The 26,886-nt window shown below is 35.0% G+C and overlaps 2 protein-coding genes across 5 annotated transcripts in view; one reads left to right on the top strand and one right to left on the bottom strand.

Annotated features, from left to right (window-relative positions):
* Window positions 1-492: 492 nt before the first annotated feature.
* On the bottom strand, window positions 493-26,589 carry LOC129252915 (mitochondrial dicarboxylate carrier). 3 transcript variants are annotated; one of them, XM_054891074.1, is made up of 5 exons: window positions 26,279-26,589; window positions 2,846-3,097; window positions 2,532-2,769; window positions 1,945-2,077; window positions 493-1,864 (listed from the first exon to the last, which is right to left on the bottom strand). In XM_054891074.1, exons 2-5 carry the CDS (start codon window positions 3,012-3,014, stop codon window positions 1,526-1,528), a joined length of 879 nt encoding a protein of 292 aa, XP_054747049.1. In that variant the 5' UTR covers window positions 3,015-3,097; window positions 26,279-26,589; the 3' UTR covers window positions 493-1,525. The 3 variants fall into 3 exon arrangements, with proteins under 3 accessions (XP_054747049.1, XP_054747050.1, XP_054747048.1); XM_054891075.1 differs by having other exon boundaries at window positions 26,325-26,589; XM_054891073.1 differs by lacking the exon at window positions 26,279-26,589 and adding an exon at window positions 3,329-3,708.
* LOC129252916 (uncharacterized) overlaps window positions 4,894-26,886 on the top strand; it is a 51,635-nt gene continuing 29,642 nt past the window's right edge. The window contains exon 1 of one of the 2 annotated variants that reach the window (XM_054891077.1): window positions 4,894-5,110. The gene's annotated coding sequence lies outside the window, so the exon portion shown is untranslated. Of the gene's footprint in view, window positions 5,119-26,886 lie in introns of both variants that reach the window. The other variant, XM_054891076.1, reaches the window with a different exon arrangement.

Below are 26,886 nucleotides of genomic sequence, written 5' to 3'. Positions count from 1 at the left end.
GTACTCGATTCTAAAGGAAAGATGCCACAAGCTTGTAGAAAGCATGAAGCGACGGCTTAAAGAAGTAATCAAAAACGGTGGATATAGTACAAAATACTAATCTGGTAATATAATATTATGACTTAACTATCTCATTTGTTTACTATTTTTCCTTTTATTTGGAATTTTTTGGGATGTGCCATTTATGTGTCCACGGGGTTTCGTGAGTTGTCAACGTTCTCGTAAATTAAATAAGAACTGAAATTCCGTTTGACCATTTTTTTCTTTTAAAGTGGAAGTAAATAAGTTTTTTATTTTTTATGTTGCTTTTTTCCTAAAAAAAAAATTATTAAACAAACACATTCAACTCTTTGCTTTCAAAGTCTAAATGTGCTATTTATATGGCCATGGCTGTTTGTATGTAAGTAATTCAAAATTGCTTATGGTTGCGCCCTCTTTACATTTTAGTAACGATACATCAAATAGTTGTATGTACTATATATTGAAAGTCGTCTTTTGTCTTTAATTTTGCACAGGCTTTATTTTAATATTTTAAACTAGTTCAGTAATCCAAATCGTAATGAGCAAATCCATTATATTTTATTTCAATTCACAGGTAAGTTTTGCAAAAAGATATGGTAAATAAATTAGATCAAAACAAATTTAATTTGGGAACAAATTTAATAGAAATAAACAAAGACTAGCGTGTATATTTAACAAAATTGTTGAAATATATGTACATTCATTATTTCTTGCGTCATGAAAACATAATAACAATTTGAACGCGAAGGCAATGCCTTGTGTTATAGAGCAAGCGTTTTAGTAACTATTTAGCTAAACTATTTATTATATACTAATGCCATACATTTACATATTACATATTTGCAAATACAATAGTATTTATTTGAATAGGAATGTCAGTTATTGATAGCCTTGCATTTAATGCGAATCATTATATAAATAAAATATGTATAACAACGGTGAATTGCATCCTGAACATAACACAACGTTCCGTTATCAACGCAGAAGAACGAAAATGAATGGAAATAATTTTACATTTGTAATGAGTATACAAGACATATTTTCATTTTATGACTTAACAAAAGGGGAAACAATACAATATGTACATACATATATATCATTTATGTATGTGTATGTATTTCCACTTTATATATATACAAGTACTTATATGTACGTAAACTTCATAGACACATATGTACATATCATTGTTTCGATGGAATTTGTAAAAGTTTCTAAATAATTCTTTAAGGATGCAATAAACCACAATTTGTTCTAAATGTGCTTACATTTTCATATTTAAAACAAACGAATATAAGTGTGTCCAATGGCCATGAGCTGACTGATACTTATTGCATTTTGTACGACATAAAATAGTTCTAGAAAACACATACAGTGCGCTAAACATCAAAAGCGTTTTTAGATTTAATTTGTATCATATAGTATGTTGAGTCACGTTTTTGTTTGTGCTTAGTAGCTGCGTTATATAAGTATGCATGTGAATTTGTGTTTTGTCCCGTACGCCTGTTTATTGTGCAACGATTACAGAAGTCTCTACTTTTGGTAAAATGCCAAAATTCAAACGTAGTTGCTCCAGCAATACAAATGTGAGTATGGTGTGCGGCCCCAAACGTACAAAGGCCGGTATATAGCCCTTGAAGAATCCGAGTGGTCCCAGACGTGCTGTAAATTTGACAATGTCCCACAGACCGTTGAATTCACCAGGCTTAGCGTTCATCGAACGTGTCTTGAGCACATCCAATGGTTGTGTCAAAGTTGTCGCAATTGCACCAGCAGCCAGAGAGGCAGAAAAATGTGTTACTAAGTCATCCTTGAAGTATGGTGTGGAAAGCAGTGTTGTTTTGATCTAATGGAATGAGAAAACGTTTACAATATTGTATATCAATATGCATTTATATTTTAAAAATAACGTCGCCAGCAACCTACTTGATCATAAAATGCTATTTGACCAATTGTCATAAGCACCCCTCTGCCGGTGGCAGTAGTAGCGCCAGAAAACAGACGCGTAAAACCTTCTTGTCGAAAAACTTTAATTAAACCATCGAAAGCATTTTTGTAGCTGAAAGAATATTTAAGGAATTCAACAAAACCTTATTAATTTTATAAATACAAAAAATGTACAGTGCATATATAATATGTACATATGTATGAGTGGAAGTGTATAAACTGACTATTTACAATAGATTTTTCAAATATTTGTGTATGGCATTCCCAGTGGGAAGTTAATACTTGAAGTTAGCAATTTTTAGGCGATGCTTTACTATAACACATATGTAAATGTATGTGATATTATATTGAAGATGAGTGCAGGAAAAAGAATTAGTTCATAATTTAGAATAGAAAATTTCAAAAAAATTACGTTAGTACGCATCATTTTCATTTTGATGGTTAAAAGTCTTACTATAGTCTCAATTCAACTAAACTTCTAAAATATGCACAAATTTCGCTTTTCCCTTCCCTTCGGAAGCTTTAAACTACTCCCATCAAGGATCATTTAAATTGTCTCAACTCACTTTCTGCGCTGTTCGGGCGGTAATTTGACATCATTTTGCATGCGTACATTCACCATATCAGCTGGTGTGCCAACAATACCGCCTGCGGTGCCAGCTAACCCAGCTAAGGTGATTTTGCCAAGGAATGTATCGGTATTGATTTGTTTCTTCCCTGCCTCATAAATGCCGAAACGTGTCATTGAGTACGTCATTTGACGAAGGACGGAAGCAGACAGGCCATTGTAAAGTGCCAGCACGCCTGCAATCAATAAGTGAGAATATATTCAAAATTGTTCGAAAGCGTGCATATGTACGTAAATTATTTCACCTCATACCTTGCTCTCGTACTACTTTCGCCGTTATTTGTAGCACAGACAATTTTCCTTGTTGTGTTTGCAGCGTTACCTTAATTAAATCCAAAGGATGTGTACAACAGGCCGCACCAGCACTGGCAATACCACCAAAATACCATCGGCCTTGACGTTGCGTATTTACACTGGACATGTTGGTTCAAAAAGGTTGTAATTGATATATAGATGAGGCCGAAGTGTAGATGGGTGGGTGGTAGGATGGATGGGTGGTCTTAGCTGCAATTAAGATACATTTTTTTAATATTAGCTTTAGTTTATTTATGTAGTGATGCTGCATACATATATTTAATTATACATTGATTTACAGTGATAATAATATTAACATCCTTTTGATTAACTGCACTTTCCAAAACATATCAAATTCATAAATTAGCACCTGTAGCCCTGACCTTGAAACTATCCGTTGAATAGAAAAGTACTTCCGTTTTCTTCATTTCCTTTGCATACCTGTTGTAAACCAAATTAATGTTGTACTTTAGTGGAGTATTTTGTTTTTGCGTTCATTGTCGGCTAATATTTGTCTTACAAAACAATCATATTTCCACCGACATCGTCCAGCGAATATCACAATCAACTGGAATGTCCAATCTAAATGATGACGATTTCTTTTCTCACTGCTGATAGTGCTACTGGTGTTGCAGATTTGTAAACAGTAGCTGGTACCGAGTTATATGCGCCGAGTACATGTACGCCAAGTATTTCGGTGAGTGATTCACAAAAGCACATATTCATTTGTTTTAAGTAAAATGTATTGATAACATGAGCTATTAAGTTGTCACTAAAATTTCATGCAGCCATGTTAAATTTTGTGTGATTTTCAGTTTTTAAAATTTTATTAAGTGAAAGTCACCGGTTTTGATTTCTCGCACATAAGAGTCACTCTGTACATCAGCCGATTTTGATATTTTGCTTTGAATACCCTTCGCGAAGTATTATAATGCTGCCAGCGTTTCAACTTCAATAGGCGATAAGATAAATAATTATTTCTTTTTCCTTTTTATTTTAGTGCATTACGTGCCAAAACGAATGTAACAGTTGATATGTTTTTTTACAACTTGCTAGTTGGGATGCTTTGCTTCTATATTGTTACCTTATTTGTTGTAATAGAAATTTTCTCAATTATACAGTTGAAAAATTATGTAGTTATATATTGGCGCCAAAATTGAACTCTTTTTTCATATTCATACCAATAAGTCAACCTTTATTAATACATAATTTTAGGGTAATTATATAGAAGAGCGGCCCTTCAGAAAATCAATATTTTTGTAAAATTTTTTCAATGATATCAATAAAATGTATTGTAAAAGAGTGTTTAAGATCGGGGGAACTATACTTTTATGTAGGATTTACTGTTAATATGAATATCAAATCCGGCGGGCGACACAACAAGAATTACCGCTTGAACATTATATAAGTGTTTTGAAATGTTGTCCAACTCCGGCTACGCAATCCACAGTATTTTTGCGTAGAACTCCTTTTCGCGTGGGCGGCCTTCGGCCGCGCTTCAAAAAAATAACCCTCATCAGTCCAACTCCGGCTACGCAATCCACAGTATTTTTGCGTAGAACTGCTTTTCGCGTGGGCGGCCTTCGGCCGCGCTTCAAAAAAATAACCCTCATCAGTCCAACTCCGGCTACGCAATCCACAATATTTTTGCGTAGAACTCCTTAAACACTCTTTTACAATACATTTTATTGATATCATTGAAAAAATTTTACAAAAATATTGATTTTCTGAAGGGCCGCCGGATTTGATATTCATATTAACAGTAAATCCTACATAAAAGTATAGTTCCCCCGATCTTAAACACTCTTTTACAATACATTTTATTGATATCATTGAAAAAATTTTACAAAAATATTGATTTTCTGAAGGGCCGCTCTTCTATATAATTACCAATTTTAGTTCATTTACAATACGGGAAAACCCGCCTTCTCCAGTTGCTTTTAAAGCAGCCGTTTTACATCTTAATATAAATAAATAAAAACCGTGCTGGCAGCACTGTTCACTATATTTGGCCATTTGCTCATCTACCTGACTAATTCTTATTTTACTTTAACACGTTGAATTGTTTGTTATTTGGTTTAGTTTTAACAATTTGAAACAAATACTTTAAAGGACATCATTTGGAATATAATCTGTGAGAAATTATTGTGATTTCAATTGGAAGCACGCATTTAAAATACCTGAGAAGCTTTTTGGCATTGATAAGGATTCGCTGAAGTGCCGGTAAGCAGGTTGGTGATACCCATTATTTACTTTAATACACATCGTGGTTTTATTGAGCGCACTTTGCAACTCTCATGCTCTTTTATATATGAATAACTAATAAACAATTGCTAGTTGTTCACTAGACTATAACAAAAACGGCACATTTTATAAATGTGTGTTATAATGATTTTTGTATATCTAACTAAATATGTATATATTTTAGCTATCCTTCCGCGCTCATATTTACGATGGCACATTTCACATCATAAGTATGTCAATTAATATTGTGATATAACATATAGTGTGATACTTTGATATATACATTTCAAAAATTTCGTTATCGGAACATCAACAACCAATCACGACCTATTACAGATGAAGAGCTTGAGCTGCCAATCATCGCCTATTGCAGACGAAGAGCTTCAGCTGCCTCGTGAGTACTGCGTTTTTCTGGCACGATAACAGGTTGAACTACTGTTAAATCTACTTTCCTAACATCCCTCTCTTTTGAAACTATGGCCCCGCTCTTTTGAAACTATAGACGATTACGACGAAGACTGATAGGTGTATTAAGCGAGGTTTAGAAAGATTCTAGAACAAGAATAAAGTCGCCTTTATGAGCTAAATTTACATACGTCTTTACCTGTGAGTTCCGCAGCAAGAAAGACAGATGACAAGATTGAGACAACCAATATTGAGAGTATTCCTGTCTACGATGTAACAATAAATAAACTATAAGAAAAACAGCGTTGTAAGGGAAATCTACTCAGATCAGGATAGCGGTTTATCCATGTCGCTACCTCTATCTGATTGGTTATACAAATCAACATGGGTAAATTGGGATTGTTTTCCCCATCCCGCTTCGTTCTATTTACAGACATGCATATTGTCAAAACTGAATTTCTTGTTGCAAATATAGATGTAATATTTCTGCAAATATGCCTTCATAAAGCACTATCTAAGCTAATTATTATCTAAACGAAAAAAATGAATTTTATTAGTAGACATATGTTACATCTTCTATTTTAACGTCTGAAGTTGGCTAAATGCTGTGGCACAACTTACAAAATTTTGCATGGAAATGAGCTTATATTAGAGTAGAATGGGGTAAGATAGGTACGGGGGCACAATAGGTAGGTGGGGTTTTCGTCGCACTGTTTTTGCAGAGGTCACTCGTCTTATGTGAATTGAATACGTGGTGGGGAACAACGTTCGCGACTGTTTTTTCGACGGTCACCATTGATTAGTTATCCTAGTTCTGGCGTCGTTTAGTTTTTTGTGAGCTTTTCTCCGACATAGCATTTTTTTTATTCTACGGTGCAGTGCATTTAATGTATGTAAATATTTGTCAGGTGAGTTTTATTTTACGTAGAAAATAATGCTGAACACGAATAATGTGTTAGTTTTTTGATATTTTTGTTTAAAAAAAAATATCGACACTAACATAAAACATGTGCTTGGGGGCACTATAGGTCAGCCGTCTGGGGGCATTATAGGTTACTACTTTTAATTGAATAAAATAAATTTTAATTGTTTTTGCAGCAAAATGGTGCGTAATTATGTGCGAAAAACGCCGAAACGAAGTGAAGAGGACATAAAAAACGCAATCGCGGCAGTCCGAGATGGCGCTAGTGTTCGATCAGCCTTTAAACAATTTAAAATTCCGTTCGAACATTACGTGCTCGCGTGATAGGAAAGTGCTCGTCATCAATAGAATTGCTGGATTAGACTTTTGTAAGAATAATAATATTGAAGTATTAACTCTACCTCCGCACACCAGCCATCGTTTGCAGCCTCTCGATAGAGGAGTATTTGGGCCGCTCAAAACTTATTTTGACCATTCCTGCAAGGCGTGGATGTTAAATCATTCCGGCATTCCTATTACCATCGACCGAATAGCTGAACTGGTAGCTGAACCCTTGCTGAAAGGTGCTTCCTGCATGAATATCAACGCTGGATTCAGATCAGCTGGCATTTGGCCATTTAATCGCGACATTTTTTCGGAAGATGATTTCACGCCAGCATTCGTAACTGATCGTCCGTAGGAGGACGAACCAGATCAAGAGGCTGGTCCATCGATTGCTCATCAAGAGACTGATCCATCGAATGCCCATGAAGAGCCTGTTTTATCTAATGCCGATCAAGAGCCAGATCGATCGAATCTCGACCTATTAATTCCAATTGAGGATTTTCGGCCGTTTCCCACTGCGCAAACCATCAAATCGAGGCCTTAAGCGACGTAAAGCTGCACTTCTCACAGATGCAGTGATGCTAGAGCGCTGAGCAAGCAGCTGCAGCTCAGAAGAAATCGGACGCGGAAGCAAAAAAAAAATAATTTGCCGCCGAAAGAAAAAAGAAAGAGAGGCTGCAAAGAGGCAGAAGCTCATACAAAAACGCCGAAAATTTACCAAAGAAGAGAAGAAAAATGAATTAAAGAAAAATTCCTAACTTTTATAACATGTGCAGTGTTCATACTCTATAAATAAAAGTTAAAACGTTAATTTCCAAGCCATGTACATTGTTCTTTTCCCCTCACATATATTGACCTATCGCGCCCCCGATTTTGAAAATATCGAAAAAAAGTACCTTTGTCTTATTGAATGCAGCTTCCAAAATATTTAGCCAAACATAAGTCAGTATAACCAAAATGTTAGCAGATAAATAACCTTTCAAAATCTTGTTTTTTTTTCAAAATCAATGCAAAAACACCGTAGCAAGAGCTTTCCAAAAAAAATGACCTATCTTACCCTATTCTACTCTACATATAGCATACCTAAGTATATAATAAAGGGTCTTTCAAAAGTGACGCCTAGATGTCAGTAGTGAATAATTCCCAGACGGTATGCGTCAAAATTATTGAAACTTATTATAACAATGGTCAACAATCTTGAATAGCAACATATCGCAGAATTTGTGATCTTTTTCGTGGAAATAATCGTCCGATTGAGTCGACAATTCAAAAGTTAGTGAACAAATTTCAAGAAAGTGACTCTGTCGATGGTAAAAAAAGTACTGATAGTCCAAAAACTGGACGTTCTGTTGAAAACAAAACCGATCTCTCGACGTTCTCAACAATTAGAACTTTCATGAATGGACTGTTTGTCAGACTCGTCCTGTAGACATGCTCATGGTGGACATTTAAATGATGCCATTTTTCACGTGTAATTGTTATGAGCCGTATTTTTGAATAAAATTATTGAAACCTGCAAAAATCTAAATTACTACTAAGATAGAAAGATGTTCTGAGCGAAATCTGGTAAATTATCATTGGGATATGTACAGAAAAATTTATTAACATTTCTTTGGCTAAATTAAAACATGTACGATTGTACGATTATATTATATACTGTATCCAGTTACCATAAACACCTACCGAGTCCAATGTGCAAATTTATTTATCATTTGAAAAGTCCGGTTTGGCATCGAAGCAACGACATTTGGAAAGGATATTTCAAAGTTCGAGACCATTAATTCATAAGAACGTTGCGTACGTTCTGAAACAGTATATACTCTACGAGAAAGACCCACATGTTCGGTAATCGAATTGAAGTCTGGGGACCGTGATGACCTCGATTGAGTGTACTGCGGGTGGCGCGTGAATCTTATTGAAATTTAGCTTTAGATCCTAATCAATAAGTCCAGCCCATTTAAGTAGCCATCTGAATTCATAACTGTGGAAATTTTGCACATGAGAGTTCTGCTTGGTGACTTCAACCAGCATGAACCATCGAAAAAACCATCTTCAAAGTTTCGCTCGCTAGAAAAACACTCGGTAGCCTTCAAATCATACCAATAGCAATTAAACAAATCAGGATCATCACATTTTACTACATTTTTGCACATTTTTCGTCTGAAAATATCACATTTTTCCACTCATCGATCCACCTTAGCCATAACCGTAACCATAGCAATCAGCTTCTCTGATTAAACATATGGACATCACATAACACCATAACCATTACAATTCTACTTCAATATCAGCTGTTTATGATTACGGCATGAATAATCGACAACTGCTGTAATGTTGCGTCCATGTGTATGGTTACGGCTATGGCGTTATGGCTACGGCACTGCTACTTATTAATTGCTGATTTCGAGTTATTCAATTTTATAGCAGTTTGTCTGTTGGTCATGTCAGCAACCTTATCGTTGTTAGTGTTTTTCGTTTTGCCATGATGACTTTTTGTAAAAACTTAAGACATACTAAATTATTTTATAGTTAAATATCATCAAAGCTCTAGTATTACTCGTAAATTCAAATGTTATTATGCTCAACTTACTCATTTGAAGATGCATAAATTACTGCCTTTAATTGAATTTTGCAACAAAATTAACTGCCAAGCCAAGCATTTAACAATTACGAAACAACTAACGGTATTACATTTTGAGCAAACCATGAAGAAAGAACTAAAATGCAAGCAAAAATTATAGTGCCTTTAATGGAATTTCGCGAAGTGTGTGTCTGGCATGTGAAGGTACCTCGCACAAGACTACCCATCCCTATTTTTAAGTGCCCCTTAGACGTGTTCATTTAACGCCCCTTTCCCTCTGAACCATCCCGTTGAAACACCATTTGTCCTGGGCTCACTATCAGATGAGATTGACAAGTCCGTGCTTGGCGGGACTTGGTAAACTACTACAACAACAATAGGTCACATCGAAACGGAACTCGAATATTCGGTTGCTTTCACAGCTAACAATTTAATTGTTTGCGCCGTTGAAAGAAAGTTCTCTCAATAAAAATAAATAAAAACATTAGTGCACTTGCAGCTGTTGCCTATAATAACCCACAATTTCTTAGAATAATTATCTACACAAAATTTTACGGTAAGCTATTAATTTTTTATTTAATGAAAAATGCATAAGCACTAAACATTTTTCAATATATGTAGTAAACTATAATTTTGTTTTTGCATATTCCATTGCACATGAGTTGGTGTTTTTGTCACAAGTTTTACATTCATCAAATCAGAACACAAAGTCATGCCATTTCCACAAATGATTGTGCAGAAGTGAACGTGTATTTGTTACGTACATACATACATATGTATGCGCATGTACGTACGTATATTACCCGGCCATTCCCCTATCTCTAAGAGTCTTATGATGCTTATTCCTAAAATATTTCCTGCAGCTGATGCTGAGTTCAATGTCAAAAACGCGGAAAACGCCAAGAAAACAAAACGAACTATGGACCGAAATGCCGTAAGACACTCCTACTTTTTATTTGCTTAGCGAATTTATTACGCATGCATACATATGTGTATGGGTTAAGATATATGTATGCACATTCTATATTTGTATACATACGTACATAGATATTTGCATCGTATACTTATCGCGTTGATGGTTGTGCGACGTGTGACTGCTATTTATCGTGGATTTACAATCTTTGTATAAGGCCAAATAAAAATTGTTAATTTCTTCTTCTTTTTTTAATTGATAAGCCCACATTGAGTGATAGCCTATGATGGTGATGGTATTAGTAGAAGAATGAAGGTCGATTGTATTGTTGTTGTTGCAGCTTAAACATTCCTCATAAATATGTTAGGGTAATGCTACTGAAGTGACAGTCTTCGGCCGGATATACATAAATCCGGGAGAAAAACATGCGTGAGTGAAACATGAATTACACAAATCAAACACTTTATGCAATGACGACTGCGGATATGCTCACACATGCGTGACGCAAATACGGATTAATAAGAAAACACTTTGTGATTTTTAAAATGCTTTTGGCTGATTGTATCTATTTGTCCTTAATTTTCAAAGCGTCATAAGTCAGAAATTAAAAATATTCGGAATATATGTCAATGAGAGGCGGGGGTTATCAACATGTTTAATTATAATTTTGTGTTATTTTGTTTTTAATGTTTACAAAGAAATTGTTGTGCTACAATTAAAAACAAAAATGATTATCTAATCATACAGTTAAGTATTTTGTTATGCTTATTTATTAAAAACCCCTCAGCAAAGTAAATAAACAGAGAGTAACGAGTATAAAAGCTTTCGAAAAATTGCTTTTTAATGGACTTGATGTAATCGGCAATTATCTAAATACAAAGAAAAGCTTATTAATATACAAAAACTAAATATGTATACATATAACACATGGGTTGGAAAGATCCGGACCTAACAAAGAAAACCGTTTTTTTCTTGTTCAAGATGAGCTTTACTCATCAATGTAATTTCCATTAAGAACAACGCAATCCAGGCCCGTGCGCAGACCCTCAGATTTAGGAGGGTTTCAACTTTTGTTGCAGTACGATATAACTTTGCTTGTGTTTATAAATTTATTACACAGTACACGCTTAAGTCACAGTTTTGGATATGATGAATCATTAATTGGTGATAAGGATAAATAATAATCAAAAAAAGATTGAAATTAATTTATTATAAAATGCTTTATATCGGTCTATGTCATTAGCTATTATCAGATTTTATAGAAGTAATTGAACATATACTATACATTTATTACTATTTAAGTAAAGACAAATGCCTAGTTTTTTCCTTTTTTTGTATCGATTCATGTCAACACATTTTTTAAAACTTCGTCTGGGGGCCTGCAAACCGGCCTGACCGTGCGCACGGGCCTGACGCAATCAATACCACTTTGGTAGAACGATTATTTTTTGCCTCAAAATAGGCCTCAGCTTCAACTGTAATGCCTTCATTCGAGCAAATGCGACGATTTTTTAGGTCTGCGAACAACCAATAGTCGCTGGGAGCCAAATCTGGCGAAGACGGTGAATGTGGGAGCAATTCGAAGTTCAATTCATGTAGTTTTGCAATTGTTTTGATTTACTTGTGACACTTCGCGTTGCCTTTATGAAACAAAATAGTGAGCAAACGCGGTACTCACTTTGAATAGAACTTTCTCATAGTCAAATGTTCATAAAATATAAAGCCCCACGTTCTTTTAATGTCTTTACGATGTCAGCCAACTCACGCAACTTCACTTTTCGTTCAATCAAAACGATTTTGTGGATATTTTTGATGTTGCTGCCTAATTTAGACGTCCGCTGCTTTATGCACCATGGGTGTCTCTACTACCATGTTTGAAGTAAGCAAACCATCGTTTTATTGTTGTTTCTGATGGAGCGGAGACTATATAACACTTCGCTTGAACGGTATTTTTTCCCATCAAGAATCAGTGTAAAATTAAAATATGAAATTTTTTTTTGATCCATTGTTTTGAAAATAACAAAGTAGCGTCTCTCTTAGCACAATAACTCACGAACTAATGAAGAACACATCATGAAACTTGAACAACTTTATTTTTAGGGTTAGTACTAATTGAAAAAGGCGGCCGCCGTAGCCGAATGGGTTGGTGCGTGGCTACCATTCGGATTTCAGAGAGAGAACGTTGGTTCGAATCTCGGTGAAAGACCAAAAATGCAGGAAAAGTTTTTTCTAATAGCGGTCGCCCCTCGGCAGGCAATGGCAAGCCTCCGAGTGTATTTCTGCCATGGAAAAGCTGCTCAAAAAAAATATTTGCCTTAAAACTTTAGGTCTCTCCATTTGTGAAACAACATCAAGACGCACGCCACAAATAGGAGGAGGAGCTCGGCCAAACACCCAAAAAGTGTGTACGCGCCCATTATAACTAAATAAAAATTAATTGAAAAAGAGGTGAATTTAATGAAACAACTGCCCTCTGTGTGTTAGGCCCGGGACTTTACAGCCTATGTGGTATTTTATTATTATTATTATTTGTTGCTGTCGCGCGAATTGGAAGTGCCGAAACTAAAGATTGCCAAAGTTGTCGAATTTTCGCTTTTCCCTTGATCTTGGACCATGTTAGGTTTTCATCGACTCCTAAATATTCGTCGAAAAGGCTACGCCGCCATGATCCTCTAGGCGATGACCTTAGGGTTCCAGTCGTATGCCATTCTACCTATTTTGTTCGTTCGTTTGCGGATGGTGTGCGCAATCCATCTCCATTTAAGATCCTGTAATCCAAGAGAATTGGTTTTCGTTCATATCTTGCAAGAAGTTGATCATTCGAGTTCTAATTGTCAGGTCATCATATGTCTATACATACATAAATGCTTGTCTTATTTCTTCCTATTTTTGTTTTCTAATTCGGTTTTTTAATAAATGAATGCAAAGCTCACATTACCGCTTTCGATAAGAATTGCAGGGATTGGAATATGAGTGTCGCGTAAGAGACATAGAATACGATTCATCATGATATTCATTTCCATTAGTATAAGCTTGCTTAATGAATTTAAATTTTTTATAATAATCGTCGCGACATAATTTCCCGTCATCACTTATCACTTATAAGCTATCACGAATTGATTTGAATTTGATTTTCAGAATACATAAATGTTTCGAATAAAGCTACATATGTATGCATGTACTTAAAATGAACTACATTTGTAAAAAAATGTTTTTCCCACTCAAAATCCTTATACATTCAAATATAGTTTGATCACAGCGAAAAGAAAAAATATGTCAGGCATAAAATGTGATTTTTTATCGGTTTATGAATCGGTTTCTGAGCAAATTTACTCGTACTGCGGTTTCCCGTGTATTGTGTATGGAATTCACTAAAATACATTTAGTAAATATTTTAAATATTCTTTAGTTTAAACCTTCTAGTTTCATTAAGTTGAGGGTATGTATTCTACTCCAAAAGGAAAAATAGCTGTTAAATACATACTTCCGTAGAATATTTGTTGCTGCTGCTGTAACAGCATAAATTACTCTGTTAACTCACACCCGACTGTTGTGGGAACAACAAATTAAATATCGACAAAATTGTTTTGCATATTAGGTGAAACTAATAAATGGGTGGGCGTATGCCAATTTGATGCCATTGATCAAATAGGAATCGATTAATCCTAGACACTCGCAACGTCCCTTCGGATGAGACTGAAATGTATATTACTCTCATGGATAACAGTTAATGTCTATATATCGATAAAATTCGTTTCAACCCATTACTGGTTTTAACAAATTGATACAAATCTATATAACTTATGTTCCACACTTTCATAACCTGTACGTTTCTTGAGATTTCCTCTCTTGATATGCAAATTATGCGAAAAAGTTCTTCTATGTTTGTGGCAGTGAAAGTAATATATAGCCAAGTAGGGCGTGTTCGAACTGTAATAGTTGTGGCAATACTACTTTTTATGAGGTAGCGTCATGTTATCTCTCTTAACTCTGGCAACAATGCCAATGATGGTCATCACTAGCTAATCAAGCGTAGTATAAAATTGAAATGGAAGAGGAAAAGTAAATTTGTATTTAATAAATACTACTTTGAGGTGCAATATTGTTTATTTATTGTTTTTAACGTGAAATTAAGTCCAAGTGAAACGAAGTTACTGGTTCATAATATATTTTCAAATAATACGTTTTGTTCGCCGTAGCTGAGTGGGTTGGAGCGTGGCTACCATTCAGAGGTGCATAGGCACTGTATGAACCACCAAATAATAGAAAAAGCTTTTTCTAATAGCACTCGCCCCTCGACAGGCAATGCCATGCAAAAGCTCCTCATAAAAAATATCTACCGTTCAGCAGTAGCTCGCAGCATATCGCAGGCGACCGACTAGTGCTTGACTGGTACTTCGAATTTAGAACTAAGCTGAAGGACTCCGATTTGAATCCAGCCAAGACCTGCCACTGTAGAAACATTCAACATGGGGAATGTTTTATGCTGCTACAAATACATCAATGAATATCTGTGCTTGTCTCCAGGAAGAACACATTTTGAAGCAATGCTAGGGAAAGAGATAAGTTGTATACGGTCTTCAGAACCACGTGTGATGTTCACTCATATCAAAAAATGTATTTAAGGGAGTGCTCAAATAACTCAGCAGCCACTGTACATACGAAAAAAAAAACAATTATTGTAAAATGACTAGATGTTTATTTTGTTGAAGATACTTTTCCCCCTTTATGTTTCTAAATGGAGTGGTATTTTAGGTAGTCTTAATTTTTTTAAGATCATTGGACTAATTTAAAGAAAAATTAAAATTTATTGAGGCAAACATTTCCATTTATAAATACATATATATTTCCTACATACATACATATATAGTCACATACCAATGCTCCCACTACCAACAACACACACTTCTTTACTCATTCTCTCCGTACCTCTCGCACTTATATTCTCACATCTCTTCTTCACGTTTCTTAATTTGCTCCCTTATTAACTGATCTCTAACATTATCTAAAGTTAGATTCTAAACCAATCTCTTCTTACGTAACAACAACAACATTTTGCACTCTCTCCCACCATTAGTTTTAAGCTCTTCCTTGTTAAGTTAGTTGTAAGAATTGTGCAATATTTAAATTAATTAATAAAGTTACCGTCAAAAGGAACGGATCATTATTATATACTCGTATATTGGCATTCGAATTTTAGCAACTAAATACAGTTCATATGTAAATTGATGTACGGATATACATACATGTATACAAGTATAGGTATGTATATGAATATTTATTCATATTTATTTATTCTTACTCTTTGGTTGGTGAAATGCTGGTTTTCGAGCGTGATGAGCTTTTTTCACTTATAATAATAATATACATTAGGGTGTTCCGAAAATGTCTTAATTCTCTTCAAATTTGATCTTAGATTACCAACACAAATTTAAATATTTAAAACAAAGCTAGATCTTGAAAGATCGACTGATTATCAATCTTTTTGCAAAGTTTAATTTTTATGATAAATGATTTTATGATTTTTCGCTATCCTTAATTTCGACCTCTGAAATAAATATAACAAATATTTACTTTTTGTTCTATATTATTTAGGTGTAATATATACACGACTATTTCATTTGGATGCAACAACACGTTACTAGTAACTCCGAATTTATTAGTATACCCTGAAGTTTAAATTTGTTTTCTTGACTTAATTCGAGAGTGTTTTTTTACAGCCAAAGTAGTTTTTATGTCATAGAAGTACAGTTGCAATGTTTACAGTGTTAAAAGCGCAATTTGTATATTTTAAATAATGAGTTCGAGAGGTGTGTTGAGACTTTCACGCTATTAAATTTATTTTATATGTCAAGAACAATCTGAATGGAGCTTGGAAATTACCGTCTTCCCTTGCCACACACAATTTGTCGAAATATGTGTTAAAGTGGTAACATAGGCCTCACAAAGTGTAAGTGCTGCTACTTATTAGAACCACTTCGCAATCGTGAGCAAAAATGCAAACATTTTGGGCACAGAAATAAGTTTCAATTTAACGTTTTTGCCTTTCTAATAGTAAACTCTATTCTAATATAGTAAACTCTCTTTTAAATTTTTCTTTTCATTTCAACAATAGAATACCTTTTAAAGTCTATTTATGTATGTGTTAACTTAGGCATAGGGTTCTAAAAGGGTTTTTAGTTGTTTTAGGTCTTCATGATTGTAGGGTCTTTGAAAACGTGAAATTTCTAAAACTTTAAAGTTAGGGAGATCCCTGAAGATGATAAGCAGCTCCATATTCATTGCCCTCTTCGTAATTTGTTTAGAATTACGCACATTTTTATATATCTTTTGATAGTGTAACTAAACCAAAAAAAATCTCATACATGGAAGGGGCACCCTAACATATATTTATATATAATATAACATATGCATATGCTGCTGCAGAGGCAGAGTAAGGAGTTTTAAATGTTAAAAAAATAAATAATACTACAGAGAGGGGTAAACAATTAAATGAAATAATAATTATAAAAAATGTAAATACAAATAAGATATCGGCAGTATAATAAGCAATCACATGTAAGGTATGGGATTGTAATATACTATATAAAGAAAAGGTGAAAAATAAACATGGAGGCAAAAATTAAACGGTGTTTATTAAACAGATGGGGAAAATTTTAATATAATAAACTTAAAATCGCACGTGTAGCTATTCCATTACGCCACTCTTCTTAGGATTTAGTCGCTGAAATTTTGAGGAAATGAAAGAAATCATCGTAGAAATCAAAGAATAATTAGATGCAGCTCTAAAGGCATCTCATTCAAAATATATAATATATAGGGTGATCAATCATGAGGTGCTTTTTTCAATATGTTCAAAACCTTTATTTATCATTTGAAAGGACATTCTTTGACATTTACTTTTTGAATATGACTTCATTCAAATGTTGGCCGCAACTACGCTTAAGGTGGTCCATTCTGAAGGTCCAATTTTCAATCACTCGTTCGAGCATTTCGACTGGTATGTCGTGAATAACACGCGTAATGTTGGCTTCCAGAGCTTCAATCGTAGCTGGTTTATCAGCATAGACCTTGGACTTCACGAATCCCCAAAGAAAAAAGTCCAAAGGTGTGATATCACAAGATCTTGGTGGCCAACTCACAGGTCCTAAACGTGAAATCAGCTGCTCTCCGAAATGACTTCTCAATAAAGTCATTGTTTCACGAGCTGTCATTGTCACAGAACGCTGATTTTCATAATACAGTTGAACAATTTGTAGACGTTGTTGCGGTGTGAGTCTTTCCATGATGAAATGCCAAACGTTGTTCAACAAATCCACGATGACAGTTTGCCACAACTCGCGCGCGATCTGTAAAAAAAAAACGCAAATGAAAAAAACTCCTCTTAATTCATCACCCTATATAAGTAATCATTTGTATGGCATATGCCATTGCATACGAAGTATGACTATTAAATATTTAGACTGATGTGGCAAAGCCTTTCATTTAGATTTCATAAATATTTGAGTTTTTCCATCTTCAATATCAATGTTTAGTTCGCATCTATCCCTACAACGTTCCAAAAGTGCTTGAAGTTTTCTTTCAGTTAGCTTCTTTAGGGCTCAAGCCTCTTTATTTTCAATAAACTCAAATCATGTTTCATTAATATAGATACAGACTTTACAATAGAAGACAGATGGAAGTCGCACAGTGTGAGCTTCACCAAATAAAGCTGATGGTCTGAGTAGCTGTACTTGGCTGGAAATCTATTGATATACAATGAGGAATGACCTTCCATAAATTGGGTGGTGTTTGTCACTTCGTTAATAGAGGTCAGCTAGAACGTGCATTAATATTGACTACTAGTACGACCATCAGGCTCCGTTTTAACAGAGCATTTCACGACAATTCGTCGCGCTATGGTTAACTAATAAATTTGTTACTGTGAAAGAGAAAAACATCTCTAATGTGAATGAAGGTTATGCTTATATTTATGGAGCTCACACTCGCCAATGTAAACATAGGTTCCGTGCCAACTTACATGAATAAACTAATGCGTGCGCCATGTAAATGAAAAATCACCACCGTTCCGTTACGTGGGTATCGTAGATCGTGGACGTGGGGAAATTTTGCATTGCTCCGTAAAAACGTGTCAGCAAACGAAAGCAGTTGTTTTCTACGGACTCAAGATTTGCTCAATTTTGTTAATCTCACTGGCAACAGACAGGGACTACGATAACGTCGGTGAGTGTGGGTACCATTATTTCTTAACAGAAGCGAGAGACACTTCTTTTGAAAGAGAAGGCGTTTTAGCATCTTGACTGCTGGCTGCTTGTGCTTATCAGATGCATACCTCCTTTATACAGGGTGGGCCATATAACGTTTGCTTTTTGAACCACCTATTTTTTTGAGAATGGTAACACAAATGACATGTCAAATGCGGTCACAATTTACTTAAAGGTTTGACATTTACGAAATGGGACGCTATACGCTAGAACACAATTGGGAAATATTGAAAACCTATTTCAAAAGTGGTGAGTCTTTTTCTTCTTTTCTGATTTTCACATCGGTGGCTACGTCAATAAGCAAAATTGTCGGATTTGGGGCTCAGAAAATCCACACGTTACTGTAGGGAAGCAAATGCATCCATCCTGTTTGGTGCGGTTTTTGGTCTGGCGGCATCATCGGGCCATTTTGGTTCGAAAATGAGCGAGGAGCCGCGGTTACAGTAAATGGCGAGCCTTACCGTGACATGCTCAACGAGTTGTTTCCAAAAATTGAAGAGGATGATATGGACGACATTTGGTTTCAACAGGACGGTGCAACTTGTCACACTGCCAAAGTTACACTCGAACTTTTGGCTACCGTTTTTGAAAACCGAATAATCAGCCGAAATTCCGATATCAATTGGCCGCCTCGGAGCTGTAATTTAAGCCCGTTGGACTATTTTTTGTGGGGAGCCGTTAAGGACAAATGCTATGCGAACCATCCAGAGACGATTGATGCTTTAAAAGACGAAATCGAAGTTGCCATTCATGAAATTGGATCCCAAACAATCGAAAATGTGCTTAAAAATTGGGTTGATCGAATGGCCTACTGTAAAGCCAGTCGTGGCAGTCATTTGAACGATATTATTTTTCATTCATAAATGACAATGTTCAATCTTCAAAATAAAAAAAGTTTGGAAAAATATTGATTATTTTTTTTTATAGCCGATTCAAAAAGCAAATTTTACATGGTCCACCCTATAGCAGCGTCGCTCACTTCAGTATTGAATATGCAGAAAAATCCTTCCAATTAGGACAAGGTCAATGTGGCGCAAAATTATAGAACGCTGGAGGAATTCTCGATGGCCAACTTGAAAGAAATTGCAGAAAAGAAAATTGATAACATAGGCAGATTTATAGTCAAATCAAGATGGTTCGACTAATAAAAAGCACTGATTCTACAAGAGGTGTATCAAGTGGCATCTTTTGTGCTAAATGGGTCTGGGCTGTGTCTCTCAGACAACACTTACAGGAACCAACCAGGACAAGGGCAAAGTGGCACAAAATTCACTCTATTCATACAATTTTGTTTTTGAATAAGATTTTACTAAAAAAAAAATATTTTGAGTAATGGCAATCTTTATTTTGACTTTTACATGCTTCATTGCTTACCTGTTTGCATACTGCAGCTGTCTAGTTAGTTAAGCTAGGTTAAATGGCTGCCCTAGCTTAGGGCACACTTGGACAATTATTTAAAATTTGACTGATTTGCGTTCGTAGTTAGCCGCAACAAGTTGCGGATGAACTTCACCAAATTTATGATATTTAGACCCGCTATATCCAAAAAATGAGAGCCCAGATGTCTATATTTTTGCCAGACGAGAGTAGGGCTGCGGAGAAGAAGGTGTTGAGATGATTTCACCTCGTCCTCCAGACAGCTTCTGCAGAATGGACTTGAGGCAATCCCAAGTCTCACGGTATGAACACCTAACGGACAATGTCCGGTAAGGATACCCACCAAATTCGAGAGGCTTTTGGGGCTTTGTTAGCCTTAGGAGTACCCTCGAGCGTCCCTGATCCACCCGTGGCCAGAAGGATCTCGCGACCTTGCACGTTTGCGCACTAGCCCAGCGCTCGCTGAGTTGGCTCGAGGCCCATCTTTCTAGGAGCATACCACAGGTTCTTAAGGGAACCCCTCATTTCGCGACAAAACCATCTCCAAAGTTCCCTGTCTAGCCCAGCAGTTTCTCTCTATGCCGCTGTGACCGGGAACCCACATGAGCCTGATGTCGAAGTATTCGGATGCAATCGTGAGAGAAGCCAGACATTCCCCGACCAATCTCGAACGCACAAACAACGAGCCCCAGGCCCTAGTTGCCGCTTGGCTATCGGAGTAAATATTTACTTCCTTAACGGTAATTACCGAGGTAAGCAACCGGTCCACCGCTTCCTTGATTGCGGATACCTCCGTTTGGAAAATACTACAGTGGTCAGGAAGCCTAAATTTAAGTTTGAGGGGAGGCTCCTAGTTCATAAGTGTTAAATATATATGACTTACGACAAATATATACTGCCATTTGCAATAATTATAAACCTTCCGATTGGGTGACTAATTTTGCGCCACCTTATATGTAATATACACTTGTGTGTTGGAATAGTGGCATAACTCAAAAAATAGAAAATTCGTGAAATACATTGAATTTACTATGCCTATCTAAGTAAAAGTAAACTTAAATTTTCATTTAATGAAATACTGTTCATAGACATCGCCACGGATTACTTGCACAGCATAAAAGCCAGTGATTCTTTCTCCATATTTCTCTAAAAATTTGTTCAGGGTTATGGCACTCCTGCAGCAAATAAGCGACATTATTTTATCTGATATAAGCGTATATGTGTATTCAATTTTTGAGCTATCTACAGTAAAAACAGATCCACCGAAATATTATCACGGTTGATAAGAGACAATTTTTACGTGTTTTTGATGCTTACGAGTTGAACTAAAAAAAAAAATCAATGCGCTATCATACAAAGCATCAAGGTCATCTAATTTTTGTGGTGAAGTATGTACTTATCACTGTAATAATAGTATATTATAAAACACATTTTGTTTTCTTCTACTACATTTGCAGATGTTTTGTGTAATTTCGATATTTCTTTCAATCAAACCGAAAACTTTTCTTTGCTTCTGAATTTTTATCGTATTAAGTTTTTAACTTTTCACCAGGAAATGTTTGTTTTGTTCATAGCGCCTAAAGTATCGCTAGCACTTTTCGCCATGATACTATACAGTTCATGAACTGAATGAATTAATTTGGCTTAACGCTCAGCGTGTTATTGTAAGAGTCTTTCTATCATATACGCGCCTGACCGCCTTCTCAGGTTTCGCTCCTGGAGCTCCATCGTCAACAGCATTCCATAAGTCGAACGTGATGAGCATACCCGTTTAACGTTATATTGTTTTTAAAGGCTAGCACTAACTTCACAACCGTGAAATTTCGACAGCAACATGCATTTGGCTGGCCGTGAAGTATTGCTAGCAACATTGATTGTCAAATGAGAAAAAAAGTTTTATTTACATAAATTTATGAGCTCACCCCAGAAGCAATTGCGAAATTTTGGTAAGAAAAGTGTTTTAAAGAAATTAACACACATATATACTGACACAAGAAAATGTGAAGAAGATTTACTTATAGCATACACAGACGGTGGGTGGCATTAAACGAGATTAACTACTTAATTCGGAATTATCCTAGGAATTAAGAGCAACTAATCCGGACAACTACTAGACTTAATTGCCATAATTTAAGCGGATTTGAGGAATTATCTATAGCAACATTGCCGAAAAACGACAGTTGTGAATGAAAAAGAATCAAAATTCTAAAAAGAAGAACAAGAAAGACTGGATGCAATATTAGTTTGCACTAACACGTTCGAAATTGCATGAATTGTTTTGATATTTCGGAACAGTTTGAGGAATTGCAATTTTAATTTATATTTTTAAATATTTAAATAATTTTTTAGTATCAGGGTAGCTAATATCTGTATTTGTTGCCTGTGGTGTATCTTTTACTGACAAAACTATCCAATAAACAAATCAGTTGTTCACTAAACAACTGTCTGTCACACTACAATTTTAATCAGTTTAACTGGCCCGGCAAACCGGATTAACGCTGCCGTCTGCCAATGCTATTACACTCTTTGCGCAGACGTTTCACATTAAAATGCCATGTCTTCGGAGTATTTGAACTCAAGCACTACCTTCGCAAATGAACTACCAGTTTTCGCTTAATTTTAAATGTCATGTGCATTTTAAATAGGTGTGCACAAATGTTGCTGACATGTTGCAGGATGTTTTAACGCCGTGAACTGAGTACTACTTTGCCCTGAGATACATACGAAATTTCACGCATATTTCAGGGTAATGCAATTTGTATGGACTTTGACGGGCTATGCTTAACTCCGGATAAACAATAACGCATTATACATACATAGCATATATGTATGTATGTATATATACCTGCATATAGTCCATCGTACCGCTGACGTCTTAATTATCAAATATGCGTGAGTCAGATATTGATTTCACTTTGTTTAATAGACTTTGGGTTCCCCATCGAGTACTTTGTACACGTATATCTAATCATATCTAAAAGATTTTGATTTTTAATTAAAAAAAAATGTTGAAATTTGAACAAATTTTGGCACAGTAAAAAAAAAATGTTTTATTTCGCATACCAGACAGACAGATAACAAATTTAAAAACACTTAATTTGGCTTTTGTCACTTGCAAATAGCCATAAAAATATGTGTATAATGACCAGCTTGAAAAGTCTGCATTTAAAAATCACAGACATATGCTTCAATTATATTTATAAATATGTATACATATATGTACATTAGGGCAGTTCAAATGTTTTCTCTACTTTGTTTCGGCGACTGAGGCATTTTACTGGCATTTCGGAGCAAAAAAGCCCATGGACTCATATCGCTAAAATATATTTATAGCCTTCTTATTTTTAAATTTTGTTATTAATCCCAATTTTTTTGTTTGTTTTGAGAACTTTGTTTAGAAGAAAATGTGAAACTGTGATTTTAATTAAAACTCCTGCGCTAGAGACCATAGCATCAGTTGGAACCTGAAGTTTTTCTCATTAATTCAACTGCCACTTGAGGTTCGTGATTCACATATAGATGAGAAAATGACAACTCCTTGAAATGTAATGGTATTTTTTTACTGCATTTCAAATCGTCTAATTACACTGTACAACGCAAAAAAAGCAAGGTTCCCACAATATATTCTCGTAGTAGGGATACAAAAAATTGCTGGTGTTTCGGCGATTTGAAATTTTACGAATGAACTCTATTTTAGGGATTGTCAAATTTTGACTCTTTTCCACATTCTTATGGTCAATCGGCATAAGAAACTATGTGATTCTTATATTTTAGATATGTAAGATATGTTCAGCAATTCTATGAGAAAGTTTGGGGTGCATTTTTGTGAAGCAAGCTTCTCAATAAGTGGGCCTTTTCTGCTGATTTATTTCTGTCGTTTAAGTTTAAATTCGATCTTTAGTTTATTAAGAGATTTAGTCCTTATTCCATACTCTTTTAGGAGCTTAAAGATTCAACAACAGTTTTACAGACTTTTCTATTTATAGCCATATGTCTTAGTTCATTAAACGATTTTCCAGTCTCATTGCGAATAGTCTTTTGCCAAGTCATCAGTAGTCTGCCTCTTTTTCTCGTTCTTTGCGGGTTCTCTATTCTCTATTCTCTTTTTTATTTCGTTGTTGTTGTTTTTTCGGCAGACTCCTCGTTCACTAAATTCGATTACTTATTACTTTACTCATGGCCAATTACTTATTACTCATGGCAACCATATCTTAAGTATAATATGCAGACACCTGTTTATAAACGCTTGCAGTTTTGCGTTCGTCGTCGATGTGCCAAGCCAAGTTTCGGATCCGTAGAACAGCATGGATTTAACGCACGAGTTAAAAATGTTAAGCAATTTTTGATGTTGTTGGAGCGCCATAATTTCGAGGTCTAACAACTGCATTACGTGCTTTACTTATTCGGATTAGGAGACTTATAATATAAATAGATTCCCGGTACATTTTAATCCATTATATCATTGTGTTAAAGTATTTTTCTCACAGCAAATTAAAAATGAGCAATCCATCGTTTTCCCAAATGCGTTCACTGAGCCTCAGAGAACTCGTGGAAAACAGAATTGAAAGTACTTTGTTCGCAATAATTGGTAAAAAAATAGTAATTTAAAAAGGTATTCAAAATGAAAAAATTAAATCTTAAATTTAAATTTAAATTTTTTTTTTATATTTTACATCCATGCTCCTCCGGTGGTCTTTAAGATATATTAACGTTCTTTATGGCGTTGTTAGCAGCTGTATATCTTCTTTTGAATGACATTGACCTTTTTCACTGAATAAATAAATATAAAGTTACATGTAAGTATCAGCTGGTGCAAAATTAATCACCCTATCGGAAGATTTATAATATTTGCAAGTGGCGTCGCACGTCAATTATATTTGGCATTTGTGAACTAGACAGCTGCAGTATACAATCAGACAAGCAATGGAGCATGTAAAGGTTAAAAAAAAGAATCCTTCACTTAAAATATTTTTTTTATTTAGTAAACAATTTATTCAAAACAAAAAAAAAAAAAAAGAAAAATGGATGATTAATTTTGTGACACCTGTTATTTGCTTCAATCTATAAAAATTTGGTTTTTCGTCACTGAGTCGAGATTTTGAGGGTTTATTCAAAATTCGGACTATGCAGTTTTTTTCGAATGTTTTTTTTTGACCCATAGTGTAATATTATAGAGACACATATAGTGAATATAATTTTTTCTGGAACTGCTAGTATTTTTTTTATAAAATACTTTTGCGTGTTTTATATACAGTGAGGAACAAAAGTCTATATACACCCCCCATTTTCGTTGGTTTGAAAGTTTAATCAAAAATGTGCTGATACAGTTTTATTTGGAACATTTTTCTAATCACAATAAAATAAAAAATCCATTCCTTAAAAACAAAATTAGGGAGGAGGGGAAACCAAAATATAAAATTAAACTTTCGTCCATCAGTGTCCAATGTTTTTAAATCTAAACTGATGTAATTGCCATGGTTTTGTTTTTTGTTTGTATGAAAATAGGGCAAATCGTAATTTTTCTTTTAAAAATAATCAAATTAAGTAAACTTTTCTAGATAGCATAATCTCTAGAAGATAATTGTGAGCCAATTAAATACAAAAAGTGAATTTATCGCAACCAAAAACGGTATAATAAACTTCTCTCCAAAAAATTTAACTAAATAAGAAAAAAACCAAAAATTATGGAGATTTACAACTAAGGATAAGGAGGCTTGATATCACTTTTAGAGCTATGCTTCCCTGGATTTTTTATTATACAGAATTCAGTAGAACTGTACTGAACCAGTACTTCAGTCGCCGAAACAAAGTGGGTTATATAATATTTTTTAAGAATAAATTGACCCGCCCTAGTGTACATGCACGTATCTGCACCATATACATATATGACTAGTCAGCTGAACAACGAGTGAAATCGAAATGAATTGCAATTTGATTAAATGTCGCGAAACTCCCGGGATTGTTTTTTTGTTCAATCACGTACTCGAAAATAAAGTAATAATATAATTTTTGTTTGTATTCTGAAACAAGTTTGCCTCTGGTTTAGCTTTCTAAAATTTTATATGTATATACACATTTTCAGATAAACATGCTGTTGTCTGCTGATTTCTATATTCTATATCTATTTTTCTATATCCTTCAACTCCAAAAAACTGTACATATATGCACATATGTAGCTAATTGAGTTGCGCTATCTAGCAAATATTAACAGCTTAAGTGCATCTATTGGTTGCATGCCCACCAAGTGCTTGTAAATAAAGTATGTACATACAAATGTGTTATGAACTACATACATGTTTATTAGCTTAGCCCCCTTAAACTGTGATTTTAAATGAGTGAATTTTGTTGTTGTTTTTTTTACCTGGTTCTGGGGCTATACCGGCTGGCGTGAGGCACTTTGTGTTTACCTTTTAATCGTTTTGAGAGCAAACTGTTAGTCGTCTTGTGGTTTTATTAATTCACACTTTAAATGGTAAATCACACAATTTATTCGACACAACAACTGCGCACGACCGCAAATGAAATAAATAAATTATTACAATACTTGTTTTTCTGTGAACTATAATAGCCGCTCTGATAATGCCACCGTATGTTTTTGCACAATTTTATTCTATTCTAATTCCATTCAGCAGTGCGATCGTTGCGTTCGAGTAGTCGTCTGCTACTAATAGCATTTACGTACCGGCCAGCCAGTCAGCAACACCAGCGGCTGCAAAGTTCTTTCCAAAAAACGCGCTACTGCTGCCATGCTTTTACACTGCCCTCCCTCTTGCTCAACAAGGTGACACCACTCAATCGCTACAGCTTGTAGCTAAACATCTAACCAGCCAGCAAGCTAGAGCAGTGGAGCTTTTTGCTGCGTGTATTGGGTAGTCATATGTACTACATATATAGTCATGCGTATCACCCCTCCATTGGCGTGCATTGTTGGTGTATGTATGGTCAGTTCACGTTCTGTTGTCGTATTCT

This window comes from Anastrepha obliqua, chromosome 1, assembly GCF_027943255.1.
Source record: "Anastrepha obliqua isolate idAnaObli1 chromosome 1, idAnaObli1_1.0, whole genome shotgun sequence".
NCBI classification, from domain to species: domain Eukaryota; kingdom Metazoa; phylum Arthropoda; class Insecta; order Diptera; family Tephritidae; genus Anastrepha; species Anastrepha obliqua.
The sequence above is the reverse complement of the archived record's forward strand: the minus strand, read 5'-3'. Positions and strand labels throughout refer to the sequence as shown.